The 19483-nt window shown below is 34.9% G+C and overlaps 1 protein-coding gene across 18 annotated transcripts in view; it reads left to right on the forward strand.

Annotated features, from left to right (window-relative positions):
* LOC103718470 (proteasome activator subunit 4-like) overlaps positions 1-17617 on the forward strand; it is a 60228-nt gene extending 42611 nt beyond the window's left edge. For 16 of the 18 annotated variants that reach the window (XM_088715653.2, XM_088715654.2, XM_088715655.2 and 13 more), the window contains 6 exons: positions 14051-14229; positions 14656-14737; positions 15214-15338; positions 15585-15677; positions 17068-17221; positions 17414-17617. In XM_088715653.2, coding sequence (XP_088571779.2) covers positions 14051-14229; positions 14656-14737; positions 15214-15338; positions 15585-15677; positions 17068-17221; positions 17414-17455 — 675 coding nt within the window. In that variant the 3' untranslated portion in view covers positions 17456-17617. Of the gene's footprint in view, positions 1-14050; positions 14230-14506; positions 14738-15213; positions 15339-15584; positions 15678-17067; positions 17222-17413 lie in introns of all 18 variants that reach the window. The other 2 variants (XR_015975202.2, XR_015975203.2) reach the window with 1 other exon arrangement.
* Positions 17618-19483: the final 1866 nt, after the last annotated feature.

Genomic DNA, 19483 nt, shown 5'->3' on the forward strand with positions numbered 1-19483 from the left:
AAATCTTCTTGCTTATAAGGAGAAAAAAGTATTCGGATCTCCTCAACAGTCCAGTACTAATGATGATTATTTATGTCCATGAAACATAAATTAAGCAGGAGATATCCTAACATATCTGAAGAAGTAAAGGCAAGATGCCTTGAGAAAATCAAGAAAGAGTTCTTGGAGGCATTTGATGACAAATCTATGAAATCTGCCTCGTCACAACAATCTTCATCAAATACTCCTGAAAATACAAGTAATACTTATGATTGCCTAGCAGGAGAAGCACAAGATCCGAATGAAGATCAAGAAGTTCAGAATACCCCTACTCCAATGGAAGAAGTATGGCAAACAATTCTTACTAGAAGACCTGGACAAAAGGGAGCAGCAAAATCTGTCCCAAAAACAGATAAAGGAAAAAAGGTGGTCACATCAAACTCAGGATAACAGGCATCCCGTGAAGAAATAATTGCTTCACCGACAGCTTTATGTTCTGTCACTTATGGCTTTTAACATGCATCCCGTGAAGAAATAATTGCTTCACAGACAGCTTTATGTTCTGTCACTTATGGCTTTTTGACCCTTAGGTCTTGTCACCTTTATCTTTAAGTGTTTCCAGCATAACTTTTTACTTTCTAGCCGTTGTTTTGTACACCCTGTTTTGAACCAACGGTTTTGTAATTTGTGTGCACCCCCGGTATTGCAAGACCGGTTTCTGGTTTGTTTCCCCTTATAAAAAGCACCCTTGGGGTCTGTCCAAGGCATGCGAAAAAATATTCCAATCAAGAATTTCTTTCTTTCCATCCCTCTCGATCTTTGCTATTTTTATCTTCTCCATTCCCCTCGATCACTCTCTCTCTATTGGTATCAGAGCAAGGATCGAGAGTGATGGAAAGAAAGGAATTCTTGATTGGAATATTTTTTTCTATATTTTTCAATATCTTCTTTCCTTAATAATTTAAGGGTTTGTGGTGTTCCATCTGTTTGGAACGTTTGTTCAATTGTTTTTATTATCATTTTTGAACTAAAATCCCACATACCTATATGATAAATTTCATTAGGTGATACTTTTGGAATTGTCCAATTACTGATATCATCCATTGATTTTGGATATTCAATAATCTGAGCATTTTTTACAAGATTATTATCTTGTTGGTGTATGGAAGGGGTTTCCATGTTTACAGCAAGGTGGTGAATAGAGGATATGAATGTATAATATTATTGATCTTAAAAGATTTTATCTTATGCTTTTTCTTATAATTATTAGACTTTTGATTATTTATCCTATCACAGGACTCTATCTTTTAATCTTATCAATCTTGCTAAATTTCATACTATATCTGAGCTTTGATCTATAAGTCCCTCACGGATGCGGCCTGAAACACCCTAACTCGCCATCCCGGCAATAACGGGTACAAATGGCCTTCCTACGGACCATCACTCAGCTATAGTATGAGACTAGATCATAAGATATTTGAAATAACTAAAGTCTAATAAGTACAAAAGAAAGCTTAAAATAAAAGGTTTTAAGGTCTGAACATTATACCTTCATATGCTCTTATCACCAATAGCTTAGCCAGTCATTCTGGCTATGCTCAGTTCCCTATCTTAGTAAGGTTGGCTTACCGAGACTTTTCCCCGGCGCTTATGTCTCGGCCTATGACCCTTACTGAAGATAGTTGCCTACAGGTAACCGACCCGAGGTACTACCAGTAGCCTCCCTCTTGGGTTCGGGGCTAATGAACTGAGTATGCCAACTTGGCTCTGATACCAATAGAGAGAAATGGTACAATTTCTTCTTATACCTTCATATGCTCTTATCACCAATAGCTTAGCCAGTCATTCTGGCTATGCTCAGTTCCCTATCTTAGTAAGGTTGGCTTACCGAGACTTTTCTCCGGCGCTTATGTCTCGGCCTATGACCCTTACTGAAGATAGATGCCTACAGGTAACCGACCCGAGGTACTACCAGTAGCCTCCCTCTTGGGTTCGGGGCTAATGAACTGAGTATGCCAACTTGGCTCTGATACCAATAGAGAGAGAGTGATCGAGGGGAATGGAGAAGATAAAATAGCAAAGATCGAGAGTGATGGAAAGAAAGGAATTCTTGATTGGAATATTTTTTCGCATGCCTTGGACAGACCCCAAGGGTGCTTTTTATAAGGGGAAACAAACCAGAAACCGGTCTTGCAATACCGGGGGTGCACACAGAATTACAAAACCGTTGGTTCAAAACAGGGTGTACAAAACAACGGCTAGAAAGTAAAAAGTTATGCTGGAAACACTTAAAGATAAAGGTGACAAGACCTAAGGGTCAAAAAGCCATAAGTGACAGAACATAAAGCTGTCTGTGAAGCAATTATTTCTTCACGGGATGCATGTTAAAAGCCATAAGTGACAGAACATAAAGCTGTCAGTGAAGCAATTATTTCTTCACGGGATGCCTGTTATCCTGAGTTTGATGTGACCACCTTTTTTCCTTTATCTGTTTTTGGGACAGATTTTGCTGCTCCCTTTTGTCCAGGTCTTCTAGTAAGAATTGTTTGCCATACTTCTTCCATTGGAGTAGGGGTATTCTGAACTTCTTGATCTTCATTCGGATCTTGTGCTTCTCCTGCTAGGCAATCATAAGTATTACTTGTATTTTCAGGAGTATTTGATGAAGATTGTTGTGACGAGGCAGATTTCATAGATTTGTCATCAAATGCCTCCAAGAACTCTTTCTTGATTTTCTCAAGGCATCTTGCCTTTACTTCTTCTTCAGATATGTTAGGATATTTCCTGCTTAATTTATGTTTCATGGACATAAATAAATTATCATCATTAGTACTGGACTGTTGAGGAGATCCGAATACTTTTTTCTCCTTATAAGCAAGAAGATTTTCTTTTATGGTATTTATGATACCATCTAACTTGTCCTTGGGCATTCCTACCCACCATTTGTAAAGAGCATTTCTTTTTAGAACTGGAATATTATTGGAGTCGAATCCAGTAGATAGTGTCCACTTCCAAATCCATGGAATTCTGTTCTCTATAAAGTACATCATAGGGCAAGTACCAGTGCATATCTGGTCATCTGTCATTTTATTAATGACTGGATGATTATCCACCCATTCTTCAAAGAGACTGAATAATTCTTTAGGTAATATTTTTATATCAGGGCCGAAGAAAGTCCACCATTTGTTGAACCAATCCGGAACGGGTTTGGCCAAGACATCAGGATGTACCTGCATAAACCAAGAGTGTTTTCTCTTGGGATTTTCATAGAAAAATAAGTTAGTAAAAGCCTCGACGTAGTCCCAGTAGGTTGCCATGATTTCATAACCATATTTTGTTATCATTATTGGCCTGTTGGGATCCAATCCCCATTCTTGTGGCTGCATGATCCTGCAAATAGTACATTTACTATAGTTGATATAATTATTTATATTATTATTATGGAAATTGTGATTAATTTCCACAGATTCAGTGAGGAGCAATAATTTCTCCATCATCTGTCTGTCCTTGTCGTTCATCGAAGGATATCCTTGCTCATCAAAATATTTTTGACGGATGCACCATGGATCTTCCATTTGTTCAATATCACTTGGACCCATGTACATTATAATAGCCTCGCAACTATTTTGCAAGAATGAGGTGTCAATAGTACTTTCTTGAAGCACCTCTTTCATGGTTGGTTTAGATGATGATGTAGAAGAGAGATTTTCTCTTACAGCATTTTGCTGTTCAACCTGCTTTTGCTTTTGTTGCCCTAAGTAGGTTGCTAGGTCCACCATTTGTGGTATCCTTTCTGGCTGTCTATGAAACAACAGATTTGTTGCATTCATGGGAAGTACATTGGCACTGCGTCCCCTGTTTCCTCGAGAAGAATTTCTTCCTCGAGCATATGTTCCTCTGAGAGGAATCATCCCTGCAAAAATTCTCTTGTTAGAAAGTCTGGAAGAGAATTCTCTTCAGACTTAATATATTCAATATTAAAATCAAAAACAGACAATTGTGCCTGCCATCCAGCAAAGATCTGCTTGGATACTAAATTCTTTATATCCTTTTCTATGATCTGTTTTACTGCTGTGCAGTCTATCCTCAACAAGAATTGTTGATTTAACATATCACTCTGAAATTTTAAAATACTTTTAACTATTGAAAGCATTTCTTTCTTTATGGTAGAATATTTCATTTGAGTGGGATTCCATTTCCCAGAAGTAAATCTTACAAGTATCTCTTTATTGCTACTTGGATCTAATTGCTTTAAAATTCCTCCAAATCCAATATCAGATGCATCGGTTTCGACAATTTTAAACCAATTAGGATTAGCTAATGCTAAACAAGGTAAACTTCTTACCTTTGACTTGATTTTCTTTACCTGTTTGGTATGCAAGTCACTCCATGGAATCGGACTTTTATTGAGTCTTCCATATAAAATGGCAGTATCTTCTGCTAGATTCTTGTAATAATCAGATATATAATTTAAACTTCCTAAAAATCTTTGAAGTTGTTTAGTATCGGTTATTTCATCTGGAAATTTAGATGCAAATTCAATACTTCTTTCAATTGGAATTATTTTTCCTTGGGAAATATAATGTCCCAAAAATCTTATCTTAGTTTGGAATAGGCTCATTTTTCTTTCAGATATAACCAAGCCATTTTTATGGGCTATCATCTTAAAGTGTTTAAGATGTTTAATATGATTATCTATTGTTTTAGAGAATACTAAAACATCATCTATATATACAATTATATATGCTGTGTCATTGAAAATTTCATTCATGATTTTCTGAAATTCAGAAGGTGCATTTTTGAGTCCAAAAGGCATTACATTCCATTCATAATGGCCAAATTGTACTGTGAAAGTTGTTTTATATCTATCAGATTCTTTAATCTGAATTTGCCAGTATCCTGACTTTAAATCAAATTTTGAAAAGATAGTTGCCTCATTTAATCTTTCGAGCAAATCTTTTTTATTTGGTAATGGATATCGTATCCATTTTAGTACTTTATTCAAGGGTTTGTAGTTAATTACTAACCTTGGATTTTCTCTTTCCTTTTCTGCATTTTTATTAACATAAAAAGCAGTACAACTCCAAGGAGAACAAGATTTTCTTATTAATCCTCTATTGAGAAGTGTTTCTATCTCTTTTTTGCATAATCTGAGATACTCTTGATTCATTTGTGTTGGTCTAGCCTTAGTAGGAATATTTTGTTCTTCAAATGATTCTTCATAAGGTAGACTAACCTGATGACTTTTTCTATCCCAAAAAGCATTGGGTAATTCATTACAAATTTCATTCTTAAATTGTTCCTCTATCTTTTTGATCCTATTTTGATTGTAAGGATCTTTCAGTTTTTCTTCTATATCATAGATACTTCTTTCTTTAGGAAATTTAGTTGACTTTCCTTTTTTATAAGGATGTTTTTGATTTCATTTATCATCTTAGTCTGTGGATCTGTTATAAACAGAAATACTAATTGTCTTCCTTGTTTTTCTGCATAAATTCCAGAGTTATCTATTTTTGTTATTGGCATAATATCATTAAGGAAAGGAGTTCCTAAAATGATATCTTGCGTTAAGTTTTTAACTAAAATAAAAGATGTTTCAATACAAACATCCTGATTACAAATATGTGCTTTTGGTATCTTATATTTGATTGATAACTTATTTCCTCCAGCTGCAGTTAGTGACTGCACTGTTTTTTGAAAATAAGTGGTTGGAATTAATCCCTCTTGGATGCAGTTTAAATCTGCACCACTATCTATCAATGCCTTAGCATTTTCTAGTACAAAATTCTTATTGATCACTAGATTTATTTTTATATACCATTTTTGGTATGTTATTTGATTTAATATATTTAAGTATTCAGGAAGATCATTTGTTTCTTGATCTATGGCTGTTTCCTTTGGAGAAAACATCTGAGATTCTTTTCTAGTGTTTTCTAGACTAGTTATTCTAGCACTAAATTGGCTATTTTCTTGTTTCAATATGGATTATCTTCAACTGATTTATTTCATATTTTAAATCTGCTAAGGAAGCAGGTTTCTCTTTTATCCTAGAATTATTAAATCTATTCATGACTTCATGAAACTGATATCCTTTACTAGGTAATATCAATTTTGATGGTTCCCTGTTATTTGGGTTCTTTTCTATTAAAAATTCTAGTAATTGTTTTTTGATATTCTTATCAGTAATCTGGTCTAGAACCTTTAATATTTCTTCTTGACTGTTTGTCAGTACATTTAATGATCTCATTCCTACCAAAGATTTCCAATAATCTTTGTTACATTGAACTGTGTTACATTGACACTTATCTGATTTTGTTTGTTCTTCTGAAGATGAAGATATAACTTCATTTATCTCATCTTCCGATGAATTTGAATACTCATACTCCTCTCCTTCTGAGAATGAGTTTATCATTAGTTTCATTAATTGATCTTTCAAATGATCATCAATTTCTAAGGAATTAATTTTCCTTCTTACTGAGCATCTATTAGCATAGTGCCCAAACCTACCACACCTATAACATTTAGGTTCTTCTTTAATGATCCTTTTTTTCTTCTTTTTCTTAACAGCATGTTTTTCTTGCTATTGTTGCTTCTTTTTGAAGTATCTTTTCTGTTTATATGCTTTATACTTTTTACGAGGTGTTTTATGTACATATTTTTTGTACTTTCTCTTCTTTTTCTTAGATCCTTCAGGTTTTTCTTGCATATCATATGCAAACTGATGACAGAAGTCACCTAGTTGGTGTCTTTCTGTTTGTGATTGTTTCTTTATTTGTTTTTTAAGTTTTAAATCATTGCATATATTCAAACCTTCTTGAACACATACTCCTATAATTTGTCCATAAGTATAGTGTTCATAATTGATATTTATTCCACCTTGTTTATCTCTTAAGGTCTTTTTGACTCTTGCTGCAAATAAATATGGCAATCCATCTATAAATTTAGATTTCCATAACTCTGTGTTAGGATCACCTACTTGAAAGACTCTAGTCATAAAGGTATCTTTATACCATCTAAAATGCGTTAAAGTTGGGCATTTTAAGTTAAGTAATAGAGTTCTCATTGAATCTCCATCTTTTAATTCTAATCCTACAAAGTGTTGGATTATGGTAACGCACAGTGTATATACTGCATCTTGTTCAGTGTCTATTCCTATAATACCACTGCTAGTTGGCCTATCCGGCTCTACTTTTATGGTTTTTATATGTCCCAAAATTTCATTTTTTTGGTTGTCATTTAAGTATGACTGCCACCATCCTTTTAACTGACCTATGAATCCAGCTATAATAAATTTAACAATTTCATGATCAGTATTACCATTTTGTTGGCAGATTGTTGAATACATCATTATTCTGTGTATTACATCTAAGATCTGTTTATCAGACATTCCATCTATGTTCCATTCATAGATGTGTTTTCCAGAATAAGAATTCTGAAAGGGTTCTCTCTCCTCATGTAGTATATCTAATGGAGAAGGCCTTTTATAATAGTATTTTTCTAATGGCCTGGGCTCATATTTAATTGGGTTTACATTTAATTCATTCATTTGTTCTTCAAACTTGTCTAAGTCTGAAATATTTTCTTCTGATAATTCTTCATCGGAATTTATCTTAAGATTATGTGTAAAGATATTACTAATATCTTCCGAACTACCTTCATCAGATTGTTTGCTATCAGGGTTAGTCCTAGAATTTCTATTAACTACCCCTATATGAATTCCTTTTAACTTCTCCTCTAAAACCTTCATGAACTCTGCATTTGGTTTTTCCAGTTTGAAGTTTTTTACTTCTGGTGGAGGTGTGAATTACAGGAGTCATTGGTTCCTTACCTTTCTTTTCAGGTTTTTCCTTTAATTTTTCTAGAATTTGAATATCTCTTTCTAGATCTTTATGAATTTCATTTAATTTTTTCTCTACTTGTAACAATTCTGTTCCTATGCAATATAAGTATGCATTTGTATAATTTTGTGCTCTAATAAGAGTATTTAATTCTCTGACTGTTACATGTGCATGTTCCATTTTATTCAAATTAGAATAAGCCATTGCTTCGGTCGACTGGAGTTTTAACATTTGTTGTGGAGGAAAGGGTGAGTTTATTATCTCATCCTGTACTGTTGTCCAAGTTTTCTGGATAACTGCTATTTCTTGGTTTTTCTCTTTTGCATAGAATTGTAAAAACCAAGGAGTAAAGTATTCTATCTTTTGATAGAATTCTAATTCTTCATAATATTTATTTTTATAATATATTAATTCTAATGGAGAGAATTTCTCATAGTACCAAATTCTAAATGGTTTATTTCCATCTGACTGAAACTCTTCATTGAGTTTTCTTCTTATATAGCTTCCTTGGGTGTAATCCATTAAATATGAAAGCTCATATCTGACTGGGTAGGAGATTCCTTGCCCTTATAAATTCCATAAGGAATATTATTTTTACTCATATTTATTTCTTCTACAACATTTGTTTCATCATTTCTTGTTCTAGAAGTTGAAGGTCTTGTATATCCATCAAAACTTCTACTTGACATTGATCTTCCTATTTCAGGAATTTTTACCTTTCTTGTAGAATTATTAAACATAATTTCTACTGACCCATCAGTCATTTGAATGATTTGGTCTATATTTCTGTTTACTACTGGTTGTGTTGGGATTTCTTCTTCCAAAGACCAGGATTCTGGAAAGTTTATTTCATTCCAGGAGATTAGTCTATTCGTAGCAATCCTAGTTGTTTCTAGGTTTGTATAGACTAAAGTTGTGTGACCCTTTTGAGTATCTACTATATTTTTAGGTGCTAAAGTGTTTAGAACTTTAAAATGAAGTCTATAGCTTATTGCTATTACTTCCGACCCTGGTATGAAGTCATAACCAGATGTTATTATGTTTAATTTTAGAGCTTCATATAAATTTTTATCTGTCAGTGACAGACTAAGGTTTGGAACACAGTTAAAGTATACTGGTCCATGGCAGAGGCTAGTTTCTACCACTGCTGCTAAAGATTCTTTAAATAAATTACATCTTCCATCCCTGATGGTTGACATTAGACTAGTATTATTTCCTAGTAGGGTTAATGGTTTAAACGCTACTTGAATCATTCCTATATGTAGGAATTGATATTTTTTCCTATATTTTTCAATATCTTCTTTCCTTAATAATTTAAGGGTTTGTGGTGTTCCATCTGTTTGGAACGTTTGTTCAATTGTTTTTATTATCATTTTTGAACTAAAATCCCACATACCTATATGATAAATTTCATTAGGTGATACTTTTGGAATTGTCCAATTACTGATATCATCCATTGATTTTGGATATTCAATAATCTGAGCATTTTTTACAAGATTATTATCTTGTTGGTGTATGGAAGGGGTTTCCATGTTTACAGCAAGGTGGTGAATAGAGGATATGAATGTATAATATTATTGATCTTAAAAGATTTTATCTTATGCTTTTTCTTATAATTATTAGACTTTTGATTATTTATCCTATCACAAGACTCTATCTTTTAATCTTATCAATCTTGCTAAATTTCATACTATATCTGAGCTTTGATCTATAAGTCCCTCACGGATGCGGCCTGAAACACCCTAACTCGCCATCCCGGCAATAACGGGTACAAATGGCCTTCCTACGGACCATCACTCAGCTATAGTATTAAACCAGCATGAGACTAGATTATAAGATATTTGAAATAACTAAAGTCTAATAAGTACAAAAGAAAGCTTAAAATAAAAGGTTTTAAGGTCTGAACATTATACCTTCATATGCTCTTATCACCAATAGCTTAGCTAGTCATTCTGGAGGAATCAACATATAACCTTCTCTCACAACAGGTTGTTTCCTTAAATAAGGACTGAAATTTTAGATCCCAACTTTCTTGCATTACTGAATGTCCTCCTTGGATTTAATTCATGATTGTTACCCTTAACTTCGTTCTCTTTTCTTCCTACTCTCCAGAATATAGCACAAGTTTCCTAAATAGCATAGCAGAAAAATATTAAAGCTTGTTTTGGATCAGCAAGGCTTGGTTTTTCCCTGTCTGGCTGAAAAAGTTATATTTTCTGACAGCAAAAAAAAAAAAAAACTATACTTTCAAACAGTGTGCTGAGAGGATCTCCATGGTCCACGTAATAGATGAAGGCAGATCATTCCATTACTGAAAGACTGTCGACTTGGTCTGTACCATTTCTCTCACACTTAGTGTTGTTTCATTTTAAAATTATTTCAAGAAGATTTTGGAAATTGTAAGTCATGAGGAATGGTGTGAATTATAAATTTGGATGTCTTAGCATGCATTTCCAGTTGGTCTTTGATGCTGGTTTCCCTTCCAAGAACAGGAACACCCATGAAAGAGGAACGTAATAGATTTAGAATCATGCTCTTTTATCTTGGATCCAATCTTTGACCAAAGCATATGCAACCAATCTCCATTAGAGGGAAAAAAGGTCTGGAAAGAGAGGCTTTTAGGCTTATCCTCATTTAAAATACCAGAAGGCATATGATTATGAGATAAAATATTGTTAGGATAGTGTTTGTTTAAGAAAATGCAGTGTTTTTGCTGTCTACTTCATTCTATTCATTTTATCTTGTGTGTAGGAACAAGAAGTTTATGGACTAAGCAAATCTTTATTTGCATGCATTATAAGGCTGTGTCATTATAATCTTGCCATCTTTCTTACGTAACGTTATAATGTGTACAATAATCTAGAAATTGACTTCATCATGAATGGATTTGAATGTATCAAATAATTCTCTTTCATTGTTCATTAGATGCTTCCATTTCATTTGAGTAATAATGACCAACAAGGATAACATCATATTAAAAATGAAGCAATTGTTTAACTTTAACTAGTTGCTATACATAAATATGAATTGTTGAAAAAAATAGTTGCTCTATATTATTTGTTTATAGTAAGGCTCCGTTTGGGGGAGCTATTGGCAGTAGAGCTTTTGGAAGTAGAGCTTGCTGAAGTAAGCTTTTATAAAAAGTTGTTTGTTGTTTGTTAACTACATTTCTAAAGTGTTGTACCACTTTAACATGTGTTTGATAAACAAACTGAGAAAGTACTTTTGGTATGACAAAATGACTATAAAGGACATTGCATAATATTATACAACAGAGCATAATAAAATATAATATATATTAATACATAAATATATAATATAGTATAATATTACTGTAATGTAATATAATATTATTATAATATAGTAATTTAATATTGTATACTATAGCATAATAATTTAATATAATATTAAATTATTTAACATAACATATCAATGTATTATGATATAATGTAATATAATATTATATTTATAGTATAATACAATAATAAAATTATAAAATATTATAATTAGTAGCGTAAATTAATTTTTCATAATATAACAAATTTCTTAGGTAGGTGATAAAATTGGTTAAACAATTATTAAAGGAACATTTTGTGTAATTATTATATTTTATCACAGGTATTTTGGTCCCAAAAAAAAGCTTTCCGATTGGGCCTAAAAGTGCTTTTCCGGAAAGCTCCAAAATGAAGCTTCTCTTATAAAACTGTTTTTAGCTTTCTAAAAAAGCTAAAATAGCTTTCCGAAATTTTTACCAAGCACCCCTATTTTATCTAAAAGTGCTTTTGGAGGGCCAAAAAGTACCAAAAGCTCCTCCAAACGGGGCCTAAATGTTTTTCCAAACTCATGTACCTTACATATATGACCGTGAAGACAAACCTGGAGCAAAATGTTTCAACTTTTCAAGTGAATGATGCCCCAAAGGTTGGTATTCACATTTATATTGGCATATCGATATGGTGTAACCAGTTCTTGTCTAACCTTAACTATGACAATAGTCCTTCCAGCCTACATCTGCCACCAGATGTGTTCTCTTCATCATGAAGACATGAGATACATAGCATGTGGGAAAGGAGGGAAAAAAAATATTTTAAGGTCTTGATCGACTTGTTATCAAAGAAAAAAGGACAAGAAGAAATTTTGATTTCTAATCTAGGAAAAAACCTACTAACACCAGCAATGTTGGTATATCACCAGTCTGCTAAAATCATGCATGAAAGCAGGAAATACTAGGAGATGAGAAACTAGGTGATCTCTCGTCGTGATCTGATGCAGGACAATGGTCCAAGAGAAGGGAGCAGATGATAAGAGACAGTTTGCCTAAGTGAGTTAGCTGGGTACCCCATAGATGGTTTGTGTCTAACATGAGAAGATGACTTTTCATCAATCTTGGAGTTCAGTGGTCTGTTGATAAGATTATTATTTCTTCACTTTAGGGACTTGCTTGGCAAGCATCAATTAGAGATTGCTGCTAGATCTGATTGATCGTGACAAAAGACCTCATGTGGGCAGCCACATGTATCTATTTTTTATACAGAAATATATTGCATAGACTGGTCTTTGCAGCCTTTGTCACAATTAACACTTACATCACACCACTCACATGACCACCATGGGTACCATGCCTGGTTCCTGATTGAATGGCTGTGGCCACTGGATGTAAAAGAGATTCTTTTACTTGAAGGTGCTGCTGCATTTATAGAGATTGTAATTCTCAATTGTATACCTCATAGATGCATTTCACTACTGGAAAGAATAGGATCTCGGACTCTGATATTGTGCTTTAAGCTTTTCCGAGCTCTTGTTGTTCTGAGTCTTGTTAGGAACTAAAAGACTCAGCTCCTTAAACAACATCAATCAACGTAGCAAAATATTCCATGAGTTCTGCTTGATGGATGATATGAGTATTCCTGATAAGAACTATAGAGATCATCAGGTTCATGCTGAAGAAAACCATTTTAGCATATCCCAGATCTTTTTAGCTGTTAAGGAACATAATATTGGTGTTAACATAAGGCTCTATTCCATTCCAAATTGGACACTTTCACTTGGGAAAAAAGCAATCAGATATTTTTTGTTCCCTTCACCAAGAAAATGAATTGACTATTGTTGATTGTTGCCTTAAGTTGAAGAGTTAGACAGCACTATTGTGTCCTAAGTCATTCTAGAAGTAGTATATGCAGAAGTCTATTCAGCAAATAAATAGCCACCTGTTTCTTTATTTTTGAACCATGTGTTTCTATAACATCATCAAGAATACTGCTTTTGCGGACATGACGTTCAGGCCTTAGAGCATCGGGGAGCATAGCTGACCACTTTCAGGACTACATTTATACACACCTCTTCATGGCTGCCTCTGCTTGTATGGTTGAAAGGCCTCGCACATGAACATAGTTTGGAAAAGAAAAAGGAAATCGAAGTGAAGAGTTTTTCAGATCAGGCTGACCAGAAAAAGATTACACACTTGAGACAAGATAAGATATATTCTGCCGTTGGCTCATGATTTCTCTAACACCTTGCGAGAGCTCAAGGTCTTAACAGTATGGGGTAAAAGAATTTGACAATGTTCTTTAAAAGGATTTGACACTTAATGTTCTTCAAGGCTAAAGTCAGCCCTATATATGTAAGCAGTCCTGCAGGTATGTAATGAGGTTTTCTTCCATAGAGGACCTAAAAGGAAAGTCTACAAGATAATAAAAGTAAAGAAAGAAGGGCTGAATGATAGATTGTGATAGAAGGTAGAAGAGGGCCAAAAGGGAAAAAAGAAACAAAGGAAGGAGTGAGGTTAGGCAGGGCATGTTCTGGTCAGTGGCAGAAAATCTTCTCTTCATTTACAATAGGACAGCAACACTTTGAGGCCAAACTATCAATATGCCCCTATTTTCCGTGTGAAAATTTTTGTGACACCTCATCAAATCATTCAGAAATTCATATGCTAAGGTCTGGTTGCACGAGATCCAGTTTAGAGCAGCCCAGAAACCCTTAATGTCAGACTTGATGGCATAATGCTTTTCTTTGATTTTAAGAAGCTGTCATTCCTTACTGCATGAACAAGTTGCACATATTTATTACAAGTTCAATCACATATTGGAGATGTCGAACTTGAATTTACTCTTTTATAAGCTTACATGTAATTTACTCTTTTTTTTTTTGAGTCCTTGGTTCCTAAAAGTTACGTTGCATGATACATCATTGCTTGGTACCTATTCCACAAGATTGTTATCATGTGTTTACAGGAAACGTCAAATAAAGACCTGTCAACGTTAGCTAAGGCTGCTTTTAGATTACTAAAATGGAGGATATTACCTCGGCCCTTTTTAGAAAATGCTGTCTCAGTGATCCTTTCTTCAGTCAATGATCCTAATTGGCGAACCAGATCTGCAGCTCTCACATATCTTCATACCTTTATGTACAGGTATGAAATTGTTTCCTCAAACCATTTGAGATAATTTTATTTTGTATGTTTGTAATGTTTACTATTGTTTTCGGTTCCGTTCTGAAACTCTTGTAGATATGGCCTTGTAAGACATCGATCTCTTTCACTAAAGGCTTTTCGTTGTCAATTTTTTTTTGAAAAAATATTCTAAGGGAATATTTATGCCTACTCATGTTTTTATTAACTGTGCCTCTAATTTCTATCTCCTTGGACAGCGTAATATATGCTTGTCGAGATGTGTTTATTGTATCTGCAGATTTCACATTCGGTGGTCAGCTTGACAGGCCTCTTTAGATCAGAGTCCTTAACTACTATTGTCTATGTTTTCTAAAGCTGGACTCTATATGCAAGGAAGACCAATTACCTTGCTGTTAAGGCAAAACATTGTTTTGGCTTTTGTAACAGGCACACATTCACTCTCTCAGCTTCCGAGAAATTACAAATCTGGAAAAGTATCAAGAAGCTACTTGTTGACAGCCAAGTTGAGGCAAGTCCATGTATCTGATTTTAAAATTAACATTATTAGTGCCTTCTGATAAGCAAACACCACCTTTAGAAATTTATTAGGTGTGGTTGGTCTTTAATCTCCTGTTGTCATCAATTCTCAAATAGAAAGATGGCAACATGTTTTTAAGGATAGGATGTTACAGTGACGTTCTTTTAGATGACTATTGCTATATAAGACCTTATGGTTGATAAAGAAACACATATATATTCAAATATTGTAGCCATCTCTTGCGCTATTAATCTATAGACTACCTTCTTTTGTGATCCTATATTTTATGTAGTTCCATATCCAGAAAGAATGATTTGGTGACCTTGGCGGCGTTGCAAGAGAGGAGCTTGCATGCTTGTTTGATACAAGAGAAACTTCTATTTTCTGTTGATTTAGTTATTTGTTTGTTTTAAAAACAATTTTTCCCATTACTGTGATTTGACTTAACTAATTCTGTACAAGTTTAGGTTAGGGAGCATGCTGCTAGGGTTCTTGCAAGCTTAATGAAGGGTGGAGATGAAGATTTGTCAAGGACTTTCCGTGACCAATCATATGCAGAAGCACAATCAATCCTCAGGAAACGAAGGCAAAGGTCTTGATCATGCTTTTAAACAAAATTTGTGTATATGAGTCTCAGCTTTCCAAATTTGCTATAACTTGATGCAGATTACAGACAAGGACAAAATTTCATGTTTGTAAATATTTGCACAAAGAAACATACCAGTTGCATGCTAATATTTATGTTGTTCAACTGCTACAGTAAAAACATATGTAGATTTATTTAATTAAAATCCCTATATTGTTTGATGCTGAGCTGACTTAAAGGTTGTAACTGCAGAAGTTTGGCTTCTGGTCAATCTATAGCTTCTACACATGGAGCTGTCCTTTCTTTGGTTGCTTCAGTTCTTTCTGTTCCTTATGACATGCCCAGGTATGTGTTTCAGATAAGGTGCAAGCCATCTTTTTTCAGGCTACCTTTAACATGGAAGTATTATGTGTCAAAACTATCCTTATGCAGGGCCAGACTGGTGGCTCTAATGAAAATACCATTGGAAAAATATAAGTTCTTTTCATTGTCAGTCTCACTTTGGTCAGTCCGCTCAACTAGATTCAATTCCAAACAGTTGCATGAGGATAGGGTTATTTTCGTTGTTAGTCTCATGCTAAACCAGATTCAATCCCACACATCATGAGGATGAGCAAAGAAGGCTACTCCAGCCACAGTGCTAATTTGAGTTTCATTCACATATACAATGGGTACTTTATGGATTATTTTCCTAATTGTGGCTGCATCATCTATTTTGATTAATTATTTGATAGTAGAAAGTTAATACTTTAAAGTTTAAAGTAAGCTTTTAAATCTTGTGGGATGAAGGTGTCTCGGTTTTTCTACGGAAGTTCAGTCCCGATGGTCGTCTCGGTCAAGTGTCCTAGTAGTTACCCTCCATTTCTCTCCCCTTCTTCTCTCCTTTCTTTTTTCCTTTTTTTTGTTTCTATTCTTCTCTTTCCCTTCTTCTCTTCCTTTTTTTTCATCTTCCTTCCTTCCTCTTGTTTTCTTTGCTCTTCCTTTCTTTTTTCTTTCCTTTTACTTATTTCTTTCCTTTCTTCCTTCTTTCATTCCTTTAATTTTTCTTCTTTCCATTCTTTCTTCCTTCCGTCATTTCTTTCTTTTTCTTCTTCCTTCCTTTGTTTCTTTCCTTTTTTTTCTTCTTCTTTCTTTCTTTTTCATCTTCCTTCCTTCTTTTCTTTCTTCCTTTTTTTTCTTCTTTTCTTCTTCTTTTTTTCCCTTTTCTTCTTCTTTCCTTCCTTTCCTTTTTTCCTCTTTCTTCTTCTTTCCCCATGTGGATGGGTTTCAAAGTTCTGCCTCCATCCCGGTTCTGTTTTCTCAAAGGAAGACAACCCTTGTCATGCTGGGATTTAGACCCCTGGGTTAAATTGATTGCATGAAACAAGATTTCATGTGTCCTGTCATCTCGACAAGAACAGGTGGTGATAGCAAAGGAGGAGGGGGATAGCAAATTGTATTAATGATGGAAATTGGGAAATATTGCAGAATTTTCTAATCTTTACTAGGTGCTCATGGCAGTCATGAATCGGATATTGTTCTGATGCCATCTACATCAGACTCGTGCATTCTTCACCACCCTCCCCTTCCCAAAAAAAAAAAGAAACAAACAAAAAAGAAATGCCCTAGCCAACAAAACCCTAAGAAATTCTTGAAGCTTGTATGGAACTAGAGTTGCCCTTGATCTGTCATTGGCTCTTTTTCAGTTGAGGATGCCTATTAAGTATCTTTATGTTTTTTTTCCATACTTTTGCAGCTGGCTTCCGGATCATGTAACATTGCTTGCTGAGTTCATTGGGGAGCCTTCACCAGTCAAATCTACGGTTACAAAAGCAGTTGCAGAGTTCCGCCGTACTCATGCGGATACTTGGAGCATCCAGAAGGATGCTTTTACTGAAGAGCAACTGGAGGCAAGCAAATTTAGTTTTATTTATATTACCGCATGCATGTGCGCACAGACACATATACACACATACATATATACGCATACATACATATATACCCACACATATATACACATACATACATATATACACACTTACCTATATGCCCACACACACACACACATATATATATAATTTTTGACTATGGTACATTTGCAGGTTCTCTCTGGCACATCGTGTTCTTCTTCATACTTCGCTTAATTTTATTGTACCTGGTAAACATTACGTTACAAATTGTTATTAAAGGGAAAAGAGAGCATCAATATTCATTACAGACTAAAGCTTTCTATTGTAATACTCTCTTACAGATTAGAGTTCCTGTACCAATAATTCATTTCAATTAAGTGATCTTGAGTTCCGCCACTCTTTTTGACACAATGGGAATTCATCGATTTGATCAGATTAGGTCCCACACAACGCAGTCCGAAGCTAACATGCTGTTGCATCGTTTCCACCCTAAGCCCCTTCCTGATCATCATCCTCGCCTTTCTCATGCATCCTGCTATCCTGCTGCTCTGCTGCATCGCCAGTGCAGATGCTCCCGGTGGACAAGCTCTGGCTCCATGTTGATCCCTCGTGATCATTAACCTAGGTTGTCCCACCATATCGAAAGCCTCAGCCGCAATTGGGTGCATGCCGCGCATACAGCCATCGCATGGCTCTGTTGTTGGGCCCATCATGACCGAGGCCTTGACATTGGTGGGCTCTTTCATGTTGGCCCTGGACAGGCCTAATTTGATCTTCTGTGTGGCTTCTTGTCATGATTTGATCTCAGTCATGAGGTAGGAGAAAGGCCTAAGCGTGTGCCAGGATCGATTCCCATACCGGAGAGCTTCTTCTTGAGCTAGGTATTATTCTCGTGGCTCTTGACGTCGGTGTCCGTGCGCCCTGGCACTGAAAAACCATAACATTATGAGCACCAAAATCTTTGGTCCACTTTAGCCATCTGATACAAAATTGCTTCACTGAAATTTATGATTGATAGACCAGTAAAATAGTTTTGACAGTGGGTGGATCCCACCAGGGAAGTAGGCAGGGTATTTCCTGTTTTCAACGACGATGTGGAGCTTGACGATTGTTTGCTCAGGCTAGAGGTCGTTGGTCCGCCGGAGCCGTCTGCTGATCCCGCATCGGTGCAGACCTGGGGTCGCTTGGAAAACAGAGTGGGCGCTTTCTAAGTCATCACTAGCAATGGAGATGTATATCTGGCTGAGGAGCCATGCTGGGCAAAGTTATATTACAGCTGCTATATGGAACAAGATTAAAAAAATAAGAAGAAAGAACTGGACATCTTCATAACATCTTTTATCTCATTTATTTGGTGAAGTAATCATAAACCATTTTTTTGAGAGTACAGTAGTTATTGTCCATCATTCAAGTTTGAACTTTTGAGTCCAGCTACCAACCAGCTAAGCTAACAGTTGTTGATAAATAATTATAAGTTATGAAAAAAAGAACAAAATAGAATGAAAAAAGAAAAAAGAAATAAAAGATCTCTGCATTTTTTGAGATCAAGAATGAAAAACATGGTTTGGTTATCAAAATGATTATGATATAATAGTTAAACTTCGGGATTCCCCAAAAAGGTAGTTCGGCATTTCCACATTTGCTTAAAGAGATACTATCTAGTAACACTGCATAGTTTTTTTTTTTTTTTTTTCCTGAGAAAAACAGCGGACACTGCCAAAAAAAAGAATTAAGTGGGACAAATGTATAGCAAAATACCTCCAGGGTTCCAAACCAGAATTTCCTCTCATAAGGAGGAGAATGACAACTTTGGGCTACAGCCTGTTTTGCATACTGCATAGCTTCTTCTAGGGATATGAAGCATCTTAAAATAACGAGCCATAGTTTGTTAGCTAATTCCTCCCGTGATTTTTATCTTCCTTCTCTCTAATCAGCAGGATATTACCTTCTGTTCTCTTCTTCTTATGTTGCTTTATGATTAGCATTTCAATTCTTTTCTCAAATTTATAAGTTCATTGCTACTGTGTCAATCTGTAACCACAGAATGTAAGATTCGGATTTCTGATTTTGTAAGAACATTTACGTCTAAATTATTTAGCTATGCTTTTCATTTCAATTTGTCAATAGAATGAATTTGGATGGTTTTTTCCATCCTTTTCTCAGCCAAAAAGGTATCAGTATTATTCTACACTTCATCTTTCTCCAACAGTAATTGATTCTATACCTTACAATTATTAACCTTATGGTCATAGGATTCTTTCG

The sequence above is a fragment of the Phoenix dactylifera genome, chromosome 2 (genome assembly GCF_051530095.1).
Source record: "Phoenix dactylifera cultivar Ajwa chromosome 2, Ajwa_hap1_PhDact_Kaust_v1.1, whole genome shotgun sequence".
NCBI classification, from domain to species: domain Eukaryota; kingdom Viridiplantae; phylum Streptophyta; class Magnoliopsida; order Arecales; family Arecaceae; genus Phoenix; species Phoenix dactylifera.